Below are 17,911 nucleotides of genomic sequence, written 5' to 3'. Positions count from 1 at the left end.
GGACATCCTAGCGACCTCTACTGAGTCACATCTGAAAACACAAGTCTGAACAGTTCAGGCACTTTCATTCTTAACCCCTGCTGGACCGGAAGCTTCCTTCCAGCTCCCTGATGCTGTCTCCAGGCAGCTCCTGGTCACACGGGCTAGTCTCCCAGGACGGCATTCAGACGGCGAACAGACCAGGTTGCACGGTGGTTTTCCAGCTGCGGGTCAACACGTTACCGTCATCTTTCAGATCTGTTTTTCATTCTTCCTCTTACATTTCCCGTCTCCTGGTCATTCAACATGGTCTCATTGATCCAGCCAGAATCTTGTCTGTGTGGCCTCACCGATGCAGTGTTTCCTTCTGTTCCTGGAAGTCTGGCACATGGGGTGGTGGTGGCGGGACCCTTGCTAACAGCCGGTCCCCAGTGGGTCTGAGAGGGGGACCACGGGCAGCAGGGGGAGAAGAGGCTGCCTCTGTCTCCTCAGCAACTAGGGACCGTCGCTCTCCTCTGCTTTAGCCGAAAGCTGCCCCCGCCCAGTGTCGCAGATCAGGCCCTCTCAGCGTCTGCCCCTCAGGAGATGGTTGAAAACCAGGACATTGGGAAGTGGGGGCCTCTCAGGCTGGGGCTGCTGCACCCTGAGGAAGGAGGGAGGTCACCCAAGGCTCGCCCATTCACCAACCCATTCCTATCCCCCATCTTCTGTCACATTCACGTTCACCACACACATGCTCACGTACACCACACATACCTATGCCACACACACGTTCACCACACACACCTATACCACACACACGTACACCACACACATACTCAGGTACACCACACACAAGCTCATGTACACCACACTCACACACGCACTCACATACACCACACACGCACTCACATACACCACACACACACACATACACCACACACACTCACATACACCACACACACATACACCACACACACACTCACATACACCACACACATACTCACATACACCACACACATGCTCACATACACCACACACACATACACCACACACGCATGCATGAGCAAACACACATGCATGCTCACACATGTACACATACTCACATGCAGATGTGTGCACACACTCATGCACATGGGATACTCAGATGCATGCACATTTACCTACACACGTGGGTGCATGCACACACGTACATGCTCACATATACACACAGACACATTACAATGCACACACATGCATGTGCTCACAGACATACACTCATAGACACTTGCACACACTCACACATGCTTACACACGTGCACACACATTTACACACATGCTTACATGCACACATACACAAGCGCATATGCACATGCTCACGTGCACACACACACATGCTTTCACACAGACACACAACGTTTTTAATGGGCTTCTAGAGAAATGGCTGCTTGAGCGTGCACGCGCCCCAGGGAGACACCACATTAAAATCAAGAGCTCTCCCATCGTACGCTGAGGGTGTCCTTCAGCTTGGGCTTCAGGCTCATCCCCTGACCCCTGGGCTCTGCCTCCCTCGCCCCACCCCCCGGCAGGGTGGTGTCACAGTTCAAGAGGGGTCTTTGGAGCATGCGAGCTCTGGCTTTCATCCCAGCTCTGCTACTTACTTGCTACATGACCTTGGGCCCAGTGCTTGGCTTTTTGGAGCCTCAGTTTCCCCAGCTGAGAGCAGAGATGATAAGACCTACCTCAGGGGATTGTGAGCATAGAGCAAGAAAATGCACTGGATTGTGTAGCCTGGAGCCCCAAGCTCGGAAAGCCCTCTGCCAGAGTGTCTGTACCTCCCTTCCACCCAGTTGTCCCCAGCCTCAAACAACCCTGAAACTGCTGGAGGGCAAGCAGCCAGGACCAGCACTGCCTGGGCTTCTTATTCTCTAAAATACCTAATGTCCCAAGTCTCTGCAGAGTTTCCTTGAATAGCTAGAGCTGGCACAGAGCAAGTGCTAGCCCAAAACACAGGTCTGACATGTTCTGCCTCTGTGAGGGTGTCTTAGTCATCTAGTGCTGCTGTGACAGAAATACCACAAGTGGGTGACTTTAAGAAACAGAGACTTATTCTCTCATGGTCTAGTAGGCTACAAGTCCAAAATCAGGGTATCAGCTCCAAGGGAAGCCTTTCTCTCTCTTTCAGCTCTGGAGGAAGGTCCTTGTCGTCAATCTTCCCCTGGTGTAGGAGCTTCTCAGCACAGGGACCCTGGGTCCAGAGGACAGACTATTCTCCTGGCTCTTGTTTCTTGGTTGTATGAGGTCCCCATGTCTCTCTGCTCACTTCTGTCTTTTATGTCTCAAAAGATATTGGCTTAAGACACAATCAATCTTGTAGATTGAGTCCTGCCTCACTAGCATAACTCCCACTAATCCCATCTCATCAACATCATAGTCATAGGATTTACAACACACAGGAAAATCACATCAGATGACAAAATGGTAGACAATCACAATACTGGAATCATGGCCTAGCCAAACTGATACATGTATTCGCGGGGAACACAGTTCAATCTATAACAGAAGGCATGTGCTGTTTAAAGCCTGGTTCGTTCATTCATTCACTCACTCACTTGTCCAGTCATTTGTTCACCAAACACCTTCAGAGCACTAGGACATGCAGGTTGGGGCTTGCGGTGGGTGGGGTGTCAGGGGTGGGGGCTGGAGAAGTTGTCACACGGCCTCTCTTGGGCAGGGGTCTCAGGTCAAGACCAGGGTCCTATGGTAGGTGTGGTGTGCCCAGCACCCACTGTCCCTTTTCCAATGAGCTGTGAGGATGGTCTGAAGCCCAGAGTGCCGCCCCCTGTTCAGGGACCCCTTGTCACATTTCCAAAGAAGTGCCAAGAGTCTCTTGCAGGAGAATCAAAATCTTTCCTTGGACTCTTCAGAGGCTTTGCGGGGAGGTGGAGCATGTGTGTGTGTGTGTGTGTGTGTGTGCACACACACGCACACACGTGCTGGGCAAGATGCTACTGTGTGGTCGTAGGAAAGGAGGCAGGACAGCTGTGCTCAAAGCAGAGGAGGGTGACAAAACCTTGCCTTTCCACAGTGGATCTTCTTATTAAAGGGTCCCGATTTAAGCAGCCTGGTGGTGTACATTTAGGTATCACGAGGTGCACGACTGTGCATGAGAAAAATCCCAGCTTTGTCCTTGGCTCAAGGGGTGTGTCTTGCACTAACTCAAATGCTTTTTACTTGGTTTGTATTTTGCTGATCGATCTCATGACCTCAAGTTCAAATAAATTACATGATGCCAAATGTAAGCAGTTTTTCTCTGAATTTCTCCTGTTTGGTTGCCAACGATGGACTTTCCAATGTAATGAAAATACTGCCTTGGCTCATTATGGCTGCATACTTGGGTAACTAGATGCACCTGGACCTAGCTAGCCCCAGTTGGTGGTAGGTTGTTGTCTTTTGAATTTTTTTTTATTGTGGTAAATAGGTAACAAAGCATTTGCCATTTCAACAATCTTCACACGTAGAGTTCAAAACCCACCGCCGTCGTGTTGATTCCGACCCATCGGAGCAGAGTAGAACTGCCCCATAGGGTTTCCGAAGCTGTAAGTCTTTACGGAAGCAGACTGCCACATCTTTCTCACGAGGAGCGGCTGGTGGGTTCAAACCGCCAACCTTTTGGTTAGCAGCCGAGCGCTTTAACCACTGCGCCACTAGGTTTCCTTGTACAGTTCAGTGACATTAAATATGTTCATCAGGTTGTTCAGCCATCACCATTCCCGAATTTTCCCATCACCTTAAGCTCAGTGTCCTCTAAGCACTGTATCTTCCTCCCCCACCCAGCACCCCCAGAAACCACCAATGAACTTAGTCTCCGTAACCCGCCTTTTCTGGGTATTTCATTGATTTGGGACCATACGGTTCCCAGGAGACTGCTTTCAGGTGAAGGTGCAGCATCTTTATTTGACTTTGATGTCACTTGGACATTTCTTTTTGCAGAGCTTTGATTTCTAGTATCATCAGCCTCAGTCTTCAGTGATGACCTAGAATACACATTTGGTGATTGATCACTGACAGAGCTGTATGTCCAGGTGACTGGCATATTTGCTGAGACAAATTAATGGAGGTTGCAGCAAGACTGTGTAAGGATCTAGACAGAGCACGCCAGCTTATCACCCTACCTCAGCATCTGCCCTGGGAGCGGTGATGGGCGCATTGGTTTATTTATGAATTCCACTTAAAAGACTTTGTCAGTTGATTTACTGAGACAGCCCAGAGAAGGTCACATGAGAGGCACGAGGCAGAGGAGTGGGCTCCAGTTGAGCATCAGATGGAACGCAGCTTTGCTAGACTCCGAAGCCTGGAGAACTCTGACACACAGGTTCCCCCTCAAGCAGAGCACCTGGGTTCCCTCGGTGCACTTGGCACACCTGTTCCACACAGATGTGCCTCTGGGCAGGACCCTGAGATGAGGTCCCAGTGAGGTGACGGGGCAGGCCAGGGTTGCCTCCAGGGTGTGGTAAGAGCTATCTGTGTCTCTGGCCACCCTCTCCTACCTGGCAGGTAAAGGCCCAGGGCTCCATGGGGCATGCTGGGCTGTTAGTGAAATTTGGGTCCAGAAGGAAGGTGCCCAGTAGTGTCAGAATTGATGTCCCTGCAGGAGACAGGTACAGGTGTGTCCTCCTGGCCACACCCCATGCCATCTCCACCCCATCAGATGTACAGCTTCCACCTGACCTTCTCAGGGCAACCTTCTCAGAGCGACCACTTACATTTCCCTGGCCGCTGCTTCCAGAAAGATGAGCTGTGGAATGACCTGACTCACAGGCACTCACCTTCAGGGTCGGGAAAGAGGAGTAGAAGTGAACCCTCGTCAGGCCGCCAACAACCAGCTGTAGCAGGGGCTCAGTTTGGGGTCTGAGGGCTGGCCTGGCTAAAGAGGGCTTAGAGGGCTGTGGCCACGTGAGCCCTGGAGGGTGAGGAGATACCAAAGTGGACGAGGGTACAGGGGCGTCTGCTCCACCCAGGAGGGCACGCGAACCAGGGTCTGGATATGATGGCTGAGGTGGTCAGAAGTATGGTCACTCCAGTCATCTACTTTTTGTAATGTTCAGGCACTGGCACGTGAGTGTTCTCATTAATATCAAAATGCAATAGTGATAAGAAAATAATCAGAGTGATAAATGAATAAACAAATGTGGTATAGCCCTACAGTGGAATACTACTCAGCCATAAAGAGAAATGAAGTCCTGATGCAGGCCTCAACATCATATAGACTCTCGGCGACTGGAGGGCTGGGCAGGTCTGTTGGCCCCCGACCAAGAACGAGGCTTGGAGCTGCCCACAGCCTCCCACAGGGCCCCGCACTCTTTCCTCAACTTAATGATGTTGTTGGGGGCCGTTGAGTCAATGCCCACTCATAGTGACCCTCCAGATAAAGTAGAACTGCCCCATAGGGTTTCCAAGGAGCAGCTGGTAGATTCAAACTGCTGACCTTTTGGTTAGCAGCTATAGCTCTTAACCACTGTGTCACCAGGTCTCAGACGTAGATGTTCCATGTGTGTATGCCGTGGGAATGTGTGCTCCCTGATTTTAAGGAGCCGCTTGCTCTTGCTGAGGCCGCTGACCTTGGTAAACAAACCCCAGGAGGAGAGAGCTTTTAAAGCTTAAAAGCAGGCAGTGCTTTTGTTTTCTAAAAATAGCACTCTGTCATTTAACCAGCAAAATACATTTTCAGGTGCTATTCCTCGGCTGATTCTGTTTTGTTTATTTACCCCAATTAAAAGGAGAAGTGTTTCATTCCCTCTGCCGAGGAGCCGTTTTTCCTGATGAATTGAGAATGATGGCCTTGACCATATAAAGACTCTGCTGTATCAGTTGTGTCCTGGTCGTTGAACATCGCCTGGCGTGGCTGCCGCATCATCCTCCTCACACCTGAGGGCGCCCTGCTGCTCTAAGCTCCACCCTCTCCAGACGGTGTCCTCTCAGAGCTGGGCTTTATGGCCTCTGGGGTGGGGGCAGGCGCCCTGAACGCCGTCCTGGCCAGGGTGGGTGGGTGTGGGGTGTGTGGTTGCAGCCAGCTCTGGCCCAGCTAACCGTCATGTGAGATAGAGCCGCGACTCCGTGCCACCTGCCTCCTCCACACTGAGGTCCCAGGGGGTCCCCTTCCCATGGCTGTGACGGTGGGGCTGTGTGTGGCCCCCAGTACGTGCTTGGCAACCGGGAGACGCCAAAGCAGCCGCAGCAGGAAGTCCAAAAATAACGTTCCGTTTGGGACGCTGCCCCACCCACCAGCTCAACATCCTGCCTGTCCTTGTCTCCCAGGGACCTGTGACTGCAGGGGGCGGGGGGTGTAGTGGGGAGTGGGAGGGGGGCAAAGATGGCCTGGTGCCCAGGCTGCCCGGGCCACCAACATTCCTGTGGCCTGTTGTTATGGACACAGAAAAGCCAGAGGTGTCCCCACTGGCCAGTCTCTTGGGTGCAGAGGTGAAGGCCCCCATTACTCTCAAATGCAGCGTCTTGGGGAGTGCCCAGCCGATGCCCCAGCACAGCAGATTGGAACTGCAGTCATGTGTCTAGTGGTCTCCACAGTCCCCAGTCCAGCTTGTCCTCCGTCCAGCCACTCCTTCAAGCCACAGTGACCTGCTGGTACAGGAGGGACACAAAGGGACGCCTGAGACATCACCCTTGTCCCCAGGAGCCGACATTCCTGGGGGAAGGACAACAGCTGGATGCAAATGAGTGAGATGCAAGGTGGAGAGGGGAGAAGCCCCCACGGAATGTGTGTGAGTATGTGTGTGCATGTGTGTGACACTGTGTGTGAGTGCGTGCACGTGTGTGTGGGTGTGTGTGCGTGTGTGACACTGTGTGTGAGTGCGTGCACGTGTGTGTGGGTGTGTGTGCGTGTGTGTGCGCATGTGTATGAGTGTGTGCGTATGTATGTATGAGCATGTGTGTGAGCATGTGTGTGACATTGTGTGAGTGTGTGTGTGCGTGTGTGTGCATGTGTATGAGTGTGTGCGTATGTATGTATGAACATGTGTGTGAGCATGTGTGTGTGTGTATTTAGGGCATTCTGAAGGCTGCACGGAGGTGGCAGTAGTGGAATTTTTGCAGAGCTGGGGAGGAGGGAAGCGGGCAGTGGAGAGTGTCACTTGGGTAGGAGACAGGGTGATGTTTTGCGGGTAGGTTGGTGGGCAGGTGGTGTTCCGTGGGCAGGATGGCGGGCAGGCAGTGACGATGGGTGGGCAGTGTTCTTCGGGCAGGATGACAGGTGGGCAGGTGGTGTTCTGCGGGCAGTGATGGCAGGTGGGTAGTATGATGGGTGAGCAGTGATGGCGGGCAGGCAGTGTTCTGTGGGCAGTGATGGCAGGTGGGTAGTATGATGGGTGAGCAGTGATGGCGGGCAGGCAGTGTTCTGTGGGCAGTGATGGCAGGTGGGTAGTATGATGGGTAGGCAGTGATGGCAGGCAGGCAGTGTTCTGTGGGCAGTGATGGCGGGCAAGTAGTATGATGGGCGGGCAGTAATGGCGGGTAGGCAGTGTTCTGCAGGCAGTGGTGGCAGGCAGGTAGTGTGATGGGCGGGCAGTGATGGCGGGCAGGCAGTGTTCTGCAGGCAGTGGAAACTCTGAAAGGCTTTTGGACTGGAAAGTGCAGCGACCAGCCCTGTACTCTTTGGGTGCTAGAAGTGGGTTGTGCCGGGGCTGCTGCTGGGGTGGGCAATGGTATGGAGAGGCTTGGGTCTGTCTGAGCCAAGGTCCACCATGGCTCTACCATCCCCAAGATTTAGAGGAAGGGGCTACCTCTGTGAGTTAGAGCTCTCAGGTGGTTTGCTGGGGGGGGATGGTCCAGATGCCATGGAAAGAGCCTAAAGGCCCTCAGTGAGCACTGGTCCTTGACGCAGATAGGGGATGCCCTGTAATTCCATTTCCAGAATGATTTTTCCTCCTTTCCGCTGTGAGGAGGAAACCCTGGTGGCGTAGTGGTTAGGAGCTATGGCTGCTAACCGAAAGGTCAGCAGTTCAAATTCACCAGGCACTCCTTGGAAACTCTATGGGGCAGTTCTAGTCTGTTCTATAGGGTCGCTGAGTCGGAATCGACTCGACGGCAACAGGTTTGGTTTTGGTATTGTGAGGAAAGCAAAATTCAGAGCTGGAAGAGCCCCTCGGTCTCACAAGGCTCTCTCTACTCTGTCAAAGGCTGGGGCACTTCATCCACCCAAACTGAGGAGCTTCGGCTACCAGAGGAGAAGCAGCTCCCTGTCGGTGGGCCATGACCCCCTGGCCAGGGCGGGAAAGAGCATCTCAGGAGGGTGGCCGATTGAAAAATGATTTCTGTTATGTGGGTGCTGTTTTTTTAATGAAAACCCTGGTGGCGTGCTTAAGACCCGTAGCTGCTAACCAAAAGTCGGGCAGTTGGAATCCACCAGGTGCTCCTTTGAAACTCTGTGGGACAGCTCTACTCTGTCCTATAGGGCCCCTATGAGTCAGAATCGACTTGAGGGCAATGGGTTTGGGGTTTTTTGTTTTTGTTTTTTTCGATGGCCCATTTTGTATTAAGTGTGCTTGGACTGCCCTAACAAAATACCAAAAAGTAGGTGGTTTCAAAGAACAGAAATTTATTTTCTCATAGTTCTAGGGGCTGGAAGTCTGAATCCAGGGTATGAGCAGAACCATGCTGTCTCTGGAGGATCTAGGGGAAGACCCTTCCTTGTGTCTTGCAGCTTCTGGTAGCCCCCTGGTGTCCCTTGGCATTCTTTGGCTTGTAGCCAGATGGACACATGGTGTCTGTGTACTCTACTTTTGTCTGATCTCTTCTTTTATGAAACACCACCCGGATTAGGACTAAGACCCACCCTACTCCCGGATGACCTCGTTAACTTATAACATTTTCAAAGAAAGACCCTGTTTCCAAACAATGTCACATTCACAGGCACAGGAGTTAGGACTTCAACTTATCTTTTGAAGGGGCACAATTCGACCCACAACATTCATTGAGACTTTTTATGATATGAGATGATTGTTCTTAGTTTATCACACAGCTTTGTTTCACCCAGTTATTTATGGATATTATAATCATCTCCAGCTTGTGAAAATCATTTTCATCTCCTTGTCTCTCTTTAAAGAAAAACCATCACTTGGTAATTGTATAATGATAGAGAAACTACAAAGCAAGGATGTAATTCTCTGGAAAGTTGTTTTATTTATCGCGTATAGTTTCCTAGTCTTCCTCACTCATAGTCCAGCTTTTGCATGCATATGAGGCGATTGAAAATACTGTGTCTTGGGTCATACATAAGGAAGACTGAAGAAGAATTGATGCCTTTGAATTATGGCATTGGTGAAGAATATTGAATTATACCATGGACTACCTGAAAGATGAACAGATCTGTCTTGGAAGAAGCCAGAATATTCCTTAGAAGCGAGGATGGCAGGACTTCGTCTCACATACTTTGAGCATATTGTCAGGGGGGACCAGACCTTGGAGAAGAATATCATTCTTGGTAGAGGGTCAGCAAAAAAGAGGAAGACCCTCGATGAGATGGATTGACACAGTGGCTGCAACAATGGGCCCAAACGTAGCAATGATTGTGAGGATGGTGCTGGACTGGGCAGCGTTTCACTCTGTCGTATGTAGGGTTGCTATGAGTCAGAACCAACTTGACAGCATCTAACAATAACACAGTTTCCTAAGAGGGAAGTGGATGTGAGCGTGTTTTCTAAATTGTCGTTGTATTTACATTTCTGCCCCGATTTCCATCTGGTTGGTGCCCAGTGGTACCAGGGCCTGGGTTGGGGCTAATTAAACATGCAGTGAAGGAATGTACAAATGAATGAGGGAGGCAGCAGATGTTTGTCTTAGTCATCTAGTGCTGCCATAACAGAAGTACCCAAGTGGATGGCTTTAACAGAGAGAAATGTATTCTCTTACAGTCTAGTGGGTTACAAGTCCAAATTCAGGGCGTCACCTCCAGGGGAAGGCTTCCTCTCCTTGTCGGCTCTGGAGGAAGATCCTTGTCCTCAATCGTTCCCTGGAAGAGGAGCTTCTCAGGCACAGGGACCCTGGGTCCAAAGGACATGCTGTGCTCCTGGTGCTGCTTTCTTGGTGGTATGAGGTCCCCAACTCTCTGCTTGCTTCCATTTTATCTCTTAACCTTTACCTTGGATCAAGGAGGTCACCTGAGTAAGGGTGGTGTTACGATCCCACCTTAATCCTCTCAACATAAAGTTACAATTACAAAATGGAGGACAACCACACAATACCGGGAATCATGGCCTAACCAAGTTGACACATATTTTGGGGGGGGACATAATTCAATCCACGACAATGTCTGTCTCAGGGTCTATGGGCAGCGTGGTCTGCACAGCATTGACGTCGGGCTGAGCTTTCCCACCAAGACCTGCTCAGAGGTTCAGGGGGCAGCCCCCCATTCCCCATCAGCCTCCTGGTTACCCCCTTTTGCAGTGCACGGCCTGTTCTCCAAGGACCTCCGATGTCTCTGAGCACCCTGGAATCGGCCTGTGAATATGGGGGGGTACATGGGGGCATGTGTGTATGGGATGTGTGTATATATGGGGGTATGTGGGGCATATATATGGGTGTGTAATCTGGGGGTATATAGGGGAGTGTGTGTAATCTGGGGGTATATAGGGGAGTGTGAGTATATGGGCATGTGTATATGGGGTGTGGGTATATATGGGGGTATGTAAGGAGTATATATGAGGTGTGTAATCTGGGGGTATATGGGGGAGTATGTGTATATGGGCATGTGTATATGGGCGTGTGTGTAAATGGAGTGTGTGGGGTGTATGTATAGAGGTGTGTATATGGGTGTGTGTATATGGTGTGTGTGTGTATGGGTTGTGTGTGGTATATGGGCATGTGTATATGGGGCATGTGTATATGGGTGTGTGTATAAGGAAGGCAAGTGTATATGGGGATATGTGTGTATATATATTGGGTATATGGAGTGTGTATGTATGGACATGTGTGTTTATATGGGTGTGTGTATATGGGCATGTGTATGTAGGGCATGTGTATATGGGTGTGCGTACATGGGCATGTGCGTATGGGCATGTGTATATGGAGGGTGTGTGCATATGGGTATATGTGTGTATATATGGGGGCACGTTTATATGAAAAGCATGTTTATAGGTGGGCATATGTGCTGTGTGTGTATGGGACGTATGTGGGGGGTGTGTGTATAAGGGGTGTATGTGGTAGGGAACAAATGTTTGTGCCTCTGGCTGCCTTCCTCCAGTCCCCAGATCCCTTCCTTTCTCTTGCCCCCAGTACCTCCTCAGGTACAACCACCCAGGGATGCTACGTATAGATCAGAATTCAGTTTCTGGGACCCCGAGAGTTCCTCCATGCATCCTGCCCCCTGCCCAGGGTACCACGCTCAGATCATCCTAGGCAGACAGGCGTGCTTGTCACGGTACCGTCCGTGTGTCCTGACGCCGCCCAGCCCAGGGAAGAGCCCCAGTGGGGAAGGAGAGCCTTCCTTCCTGCCGACCTCGTAACCTCACTGTCCTCGCCTGTCCCAGGAAGAAGTGGCACCTGCCTTCCAAGTGGCTGTCAGCTGAGGGTCAGATGAGGGAGCCTGGTGATGGGAGCAGACTCCCTTCCTTCCTGTCTCCCTAGCAGTCCAGCTGGCCTGGCCACTGCTCCTCACCCCGCCAACAACAGTGAGGGGGCAGGGCACCACCCACAGGCTGACAGTTGTCCAGAGCCTGGTCCCTTGCCCCAAATGTTAGAGGAGATGGTGGCCAGCTTGGGCCCCTGGAGGGACAGTGAGAGCCAGACCAAGGACCCGAGGCACCTGAGTCCTTGTTTCTCTCCACCTGGGTTTTTTTTTTTCTTTCTTTCTTTCTCACTCTTGCCACATGGACTTCTCTGTCAGTCTCCTTTTAAAGATATTTCTGTGGTTTTACACTTGGACATCTGCAGTTACCTTTGTTCGAAAGCAATTAAGTTCCAGCCCTCACAGCTCCAGTGAAAGCACGCCCTTTGCATCTTTTTCTTTTTAACAAGCAAAGCCTTCTCGAAAAGGTAGGATCACTGTGGATATACCTGGAACATGCTGAGTTTACAAACTGCACTGCTTGAAGCTATTTTTTTCAATCTTTCATCCATGTATCCTCACACCCGAAGCGTGGGAAAGGTCAGGATTTTGTTTCTCTTTTATGTTGAAAACCCGCCTTTTCTGTTTGAGTTTTTGTACTTTCCCAGTGCATGAAAAATTATAGTTTACTGCTATGGATGGTATTGTCATGGTTTTATAGAAAGCAGGTACAGCCAGATTATATTCCAGACGCAGGTATCTGAGGTCCCAGGCCACAGTTTCCTGACACATTTGCTAATATCATTGGAAACGCAAAGAAAGAATTCAACATTGATGATATAATTGTTTGTTATTGTGCAATAATGTGAATATAACTGTCAGTGAAGCTCATCATTTGTGTGGTAAACACAAGGCTATATATGCATATGTACGTATATACACACACACACATGTATATGTATGTATATTCACATTCTTACAAAATGAAGAAACTTCGAGAGCGGAAATGTATTACCCTTGGAGTCAGTTGTGGTGTTACGTAACGTATACTGTGTCCAAACAAGCTGGATATTCTGTCAGTCAAAATGGAAGCTGTAGAGGTTTACATTGTTTACAGATGTCAAAATTTACAGAGTTTACGCATACACCGAGGAACTGACCTACAAATTTGTGATGGCGAAGCTGATGTTAAATTTTTACAAAGTACTTCAGCTGGATAGCACGCACTTTCTCTTACTGTTTGTTAGGGTTTGAATTGTGTCCTCCAAAATTGTGTGTTGTAAATCCTAACCCCTAACCTGTGGTTATAATCCCACTGGAAATGGGTTTCCTTTGTTGTGATAATCAGACAGTATTAGTGTGGGACGTGTCTGAAGTCATTGTCTCTTGAGGAATAAAAGAGCAGATTAGACATAGAGAAGCACAGAGAGATGGAGGAAAACAGATACCACGCCACATGAAGATCGCCACGGAGCCAGGGATCAAGGGCCTTTCCCCAGAGCTGACAGAGAGAGAAAGTCTTCCCCTAGAGCCAGCACCCTGCATTTGAACTTCCAGCCTCCTAACTGTGAGAAAATAAATTTCTGTTTTTTAAAGCCATCCACTTGTGGTATTTCTATTACGTTGTTGTTGTTGTTAGGGGCCATTGTGTTGGTTCTGAATCATAGCGACCCCATGTACAACAGAAGGAAACTCTGTCCAGTCCTGCACCATCCTCACAATGGTGGTTATGCTTGAGCCCATTGTTGCAGCCACTGTGTCAAGCCATCTCCTTGAGGGTCTTCCTCTTTTTTCATGACCCTCTTCTTGTAAAGGTTGGGTTCAAACCACCAACCTTTAGGTTCAAACTGCTTACAACACCCAGGAACCTAATCTTGACCATTAAACCTGTTAACCCATTGCCTTCAAGTTGATTCTGACTCATAGTGACCCTGAGGGACAGAGTAGAACTGCTCCCATAGGGTTTCCAAGGCTGTAATCTTTTCAGAAGCAGACTGCCACATCTTTCTCCCTTGGAGTGGGTGGTAGGCTCGAACCACTGACCTTTTGGTTAGTAGCCAAGCAGGGCTTCTTCTCTCAACCACCAGGCATCCCAAATTTAACAAGACCAGGACGGATGCTGACTGCCCCTCCACTCGCATCCATGCCTGCTTCTCCCCCAGTTTGCTTCATCCCACCACTCAGCACCTGGTTCTGGGGAGGCCTTGCCAGATCCCCCAGTTGGATCACCGCCCCCTCAGGACCCTTCCTTGGCCCTGGGGCCTCACATCTCCAGAGCACAGGAGCGTGGGTGTTAGGGCTGGCTGCTGATCCGCACCTGGTCTTCAGGTAGAATGCCTGCTCTAGGGCAGACATAGGACTGCCGTCATCCTTGCACCCCCAAGCCCCAGAAGACTGCTTGACCCAGGAAGAGCATTAGGGAGACATCAGATAAACGAAAAGGCGGAATCCTAATCAAGCTGACAGCTGGCTGACTTTGGGGACAGTAAAAATAAAGGCAATGTTGTTGGAAATACACTATTTTGACTATTTCAGTTCTGAAGACCAGACCCCATACTTTTTTTTCTGGCCCCATAACCAAACAAAACCAAACTCGTTGCCATTGAGTCAATTCTGACTCATAGTGACCCTGTAGGACAGAGTAGCACTGCCCCATAGTTCTCAGAATTTAATAAGTGCACAAAAAATGTGGATTAAATATAAATTGTTAACATTTGATATAGATCTCATTTAACTAATTATCTCGAGGATTGTGTTTGTGCTGATTCATGTCCATGCTCACGGGGTAGCTTGTGTGAGCCCTTTGGGGGAAATGGCCAGGTGTTGGCCTCACTGGGCTGTCATAAAGGGACTCCCGGAGTTGGGAGGGGTCTGGAATTCGTCAAGTCCAGTGCCCTCTGCTGGTCACACTGGGCAAACCGCTGCCGCTCTGCTAGGTGCTCACAGGCTTGGTGTCTAATACAAGGAGCAGCCCTGAGGGCACTGTGGTTAAGAGCTCAGCTGCTAACCAAAAGGTAGGCGGTTTGGATCCACCAGCCGCTCCTTGGGAACCCTATGAAGCAGTTCTACTCTGTCCTATAGGGTCTCTAGGAGTCGGAATTGACTGGACGGCAACAAGTTTGGTTTGGTTTTCGGTTTGATGGCGCAGTTGTTAAGCACTCAACTGTTAACCAAAAGGCTGGCAGTTCAAACCCACCAGCCATTCCCTGGGAGAAAATATCTGGCGATCTGCTCCCATAAAGACTGTTGTTGTTAGGTGTCGTCGGTCAGTTTATAGCAACCTCACGTACAACAGAACGAAACACTGCTGGGTCCTGAGCCACCCTCACGACAGCAGCTATCTTTGAGCCACTGTGTCAGTCCACCTCATTGAGGGTCTTCCTCTTTTTCACTGATCCTCTGCTTTACCAAGCATGATGTCCTTCTCCAGGGACTGGTCCCTCCTGACATGTCCAAAGTACGTGAGACGAAGTCTCGCCATCATCACTCCTAAGGAGCATTGTGGCTGTAAAGATTACAGCCTTGGGAAACCTATGGGGCAGTCCTACTTTGTCCTGTAGGGTTGCTATGAGTCAGAATTGATTTGACGGCATCTAGCAATGACAGTGTCTCTCCCACAGGTGAGCAGGAGAAAAGTGGGGTGCAGAACTTAAATTCTAGTAAAGAGACCAGACTTAATGGTCTGACTGAGACAGGAGGGATGCCGGAAGACATGGCCCCCGGACTCTCTGTTAGCCCAAAACTAAAACCATTCCCAAAGCCAACTCTTCAGACATAGACTAGACTATAGGACATATAATGATACTCGTGAACAATACATGAGACTAAATGGGCGGCTCCTGTCCAGAGGCAGAAGCGGTAGAGAGGAGGAGTATGCTTTCACATTATAGGGAAAGCAACTGGGATCACATAATGTGTGTATAAATTTTTGTGTGAGAAAATAACTTGAACTGTAAACTTAAAGCACAATAAAAGAAAAGTCAAAGCTGCACCCCTCTGAGCCTGCTCCTCCTTGAAATGAATCTAGGGGGCAACAGAACCCCCACCCCCTCTACCCCCAGGGCGTTGTGAAGATTCAGTGAGATGATGATACATGAAAACAACAGGCAGAGATCTGGGCTCAGAGCTGGTGTTCAGAATAAGTTAGCTCTTACTGCCCTCGCCACTAGCCACCGTCAGCGCTCCGTGGCTGTAGCCTTGAGAGCAGCTTCAGCATGAAGCATTCGAGCGGCACTTTAGAACTAAGACTCTGGCTCCAGCATGTGGGAAAGGCTGGAACAGGGGGAGCCTGCTGGTGGGAGACAGTGGGGACCTGGCGCCATAGTTCAGGTGGGAGATAATAAAGGTGGTACTAACAGGTGTGGGGAGGCGTTGTCACCTGGGGATGGCACAGCTTGAACCCCTGACTTAGGACTCACTGGCCGTGTGGCCACAGGAAAGTCACAAAACTCCCTGAGCCTCCGATTCATCAGCGGTCTGTGAGGGCACTTCTGCCTCTCAGGGTTGTTAGTCTGCAAAATGGAAGCACCACACCCATGTGTGTTGCTGTTGATGTTGTTGTCAGCTGCCCTGACTCATGGCAACCCCACACACAACTGGACAAAACGCTGCCTGGTCCTGCCACCCCCACGATCAGTTGTAGATTGGACTGTTGTGATCCGTAGGGTTTTCACTGACTGATTTTCGGAAATAGATCATGAGGTCTTTCTTCCTAGCCTGTCTTAGTCTGGAAGCTCTGCTGAAACCTGTTCAGCATCAGCGCAACACGCAGGCCTCTGCTAACAGACAGGTGGTGGCTGCCCATAAGGTGCCCTGGCCAGGAATTGGACCTGGGTCTCCCATCTGAAGGCGACTTGCTCAACCACTGACCCACGAGGCCCTCCGTGTCATGTTAGGCTCGATAAGATGTTCAACAGATTGTCACGATGTTGCTGGTAGGTGGCAGTCCAGAAGCAACGGTGGGCAGGTTCCTTGGAACCTGCTGTGAAGCACCCTCTTCTGAGCCCCTGTTAGTCTCCCCACCTAAAAAAAAAACAAAAAACAAAGGGAGATTAATCTGGACGGTGGAGGCTTTTGTAACCTAAGGACAGTTTGTGGAGTTACTAACCTAGGTTGTTCTATTTCAAATGCAGTTATAACTTGTGCCAACGTTTGATTCAATCTGACTCAGATTGACAAACCAGCACACAGAAAAAGCCCCATCCAGACCACCCCGTTTGTCCCCTAGAAAGCTCCAGCACCCTCCCCAACATCCCATGTCCCCTGGATGCCCCCCTCCCAATGCCCTTTACCCCCAAGTCCTCCCCGACATCCCTCAGCCCCAGTGCCCTCCTCAATGTCTTCAGCCCCCGGCATTCCCCCTGATGCCCCATGTCCCCTGGAAAACCCCTTCCTAGCACCCCTCACCCCCACATCCTCCCCAGTGTCTGCCAGCCCCCAGCACCCTCCCCAACATTCCTCAGTCCCTGGCATCCCCCCGACATCCCATGTTCCCTGTAGTCCCCACCTCCCAACATATCCCACCGCTGGCATCCCCCGACATCCCACAGTCCTCCATGAAGGGTGGCTGTGGCCGTCGTGGTGACCCCTCTGATCCTGTCCCTGCTTCTTTGTAGGTCCGCCATGGAGCCCCTCTGTCCGCTCCTGCTAGCAGGGTTTAGCTGGCCACTTGCCGGAGCTCTCGAAGACAACCAGACCACCACACACAACAGCAACGGGACCACCATCCCAGGTAAGGACCCCTCACGTCCTTCCCACCTGCCCAAGCTGGCCCCCCACTACCATGGCTAAGCTCTTAGACAGTTCAGGGGGTGCCCAGTGCAGGGTGGGATAAAGGTCGATAAGTTGGGCAGTGGAAGGTGTGGCTGGTCTTAGGTGCATTGAGCATCATGTGCTGTGAAGACAGGCCAGCGACGCGACTCGCTCAGCATTTGAGTGGCGGGAAGCACGGTGTACCAGGGTGGCAGATCCAAGCTCCCGTGCTGAGCGATGGTGCCACCCTCACCCCAGCTCCCTGGGCTGTACCTGATTGATACCACCTCAGTCAAACACCAATGAGTAGATGGGGAAATGTAAACACTGGCGTGAGAGTGGATGGTATTAACCCGCAGATTATTGTTAGTACTTCTAGGTGAGCTATTGGTATAGTAATTACATTTGTTTTTTAAAAACACACGTCCTTGCCTTTTAGATATACATATCAAAGTATTTACAAATCAAATGATGTGATATCCAAGAGGACAGTAGGGAGATGGGGTAGGGAGGAACAGAATTGTTCTTGTGTTGATTAGAAAGGGGGTGGCAGATACATACCCTTTACCTGTTGCCATATCACAGTGGCCCCATAGGACAGAAACCTTAGGGTTTCCAAGGCTGTAATCTTTACAGGACCAGGCTGCCACATCTTCCTCCCAAGAA

At 50.4% G+C, this 17,911-nt stretch overlaps 1 protein-coding gene across 2 annotated transcripts in view; it reads left to right on the top strand.

The window, feature by feature from the left end:
- The window catches only part of PTPRE (protein tyrosine phosphatase receptor type E), a 170,123-nt gene that overhangs the window by 94,800 nt on the left and 57,412 nt on the right, over positions 1-17,911 (top strand). For both annotated transcript variants that reach the window (XM_064269184.1, XM_023559821.2), the window contains one exon: positions 17,110-17,225. In XM_064269184.1, the coding sequence (XP_064125254.1) occupies positions 17,117-17,225 (109 nt within the window). In that variant the 5' untranslated portion in view covers positions 17,110-17,116. Of the gene's footprint in view, positions 1-17,109; positions 17,226-17,911 lie in introns of those variants that run through there.

This window comes from Loxodonta africana, chromosome 16, assembly GCF_030014295.1.
Source record: "Loxodonta africana isolate mLoxAfr1 chromosome 16, mLoxAfr1.hap2, whole genome shotgun sequence".
In the NCBI taxonomy this organism is placed as follows: Eukaryota; Metazoa; Chordata; class Mammalia; order Proboscidea; family Elephantidae; genus Loxodonta; species Loxodonta africana.
The sequence above is the reverse complement of the archived record's forward strand: the minus strand, read 5'-3'. Positions and strand labels throughout refer to the sequence as shown.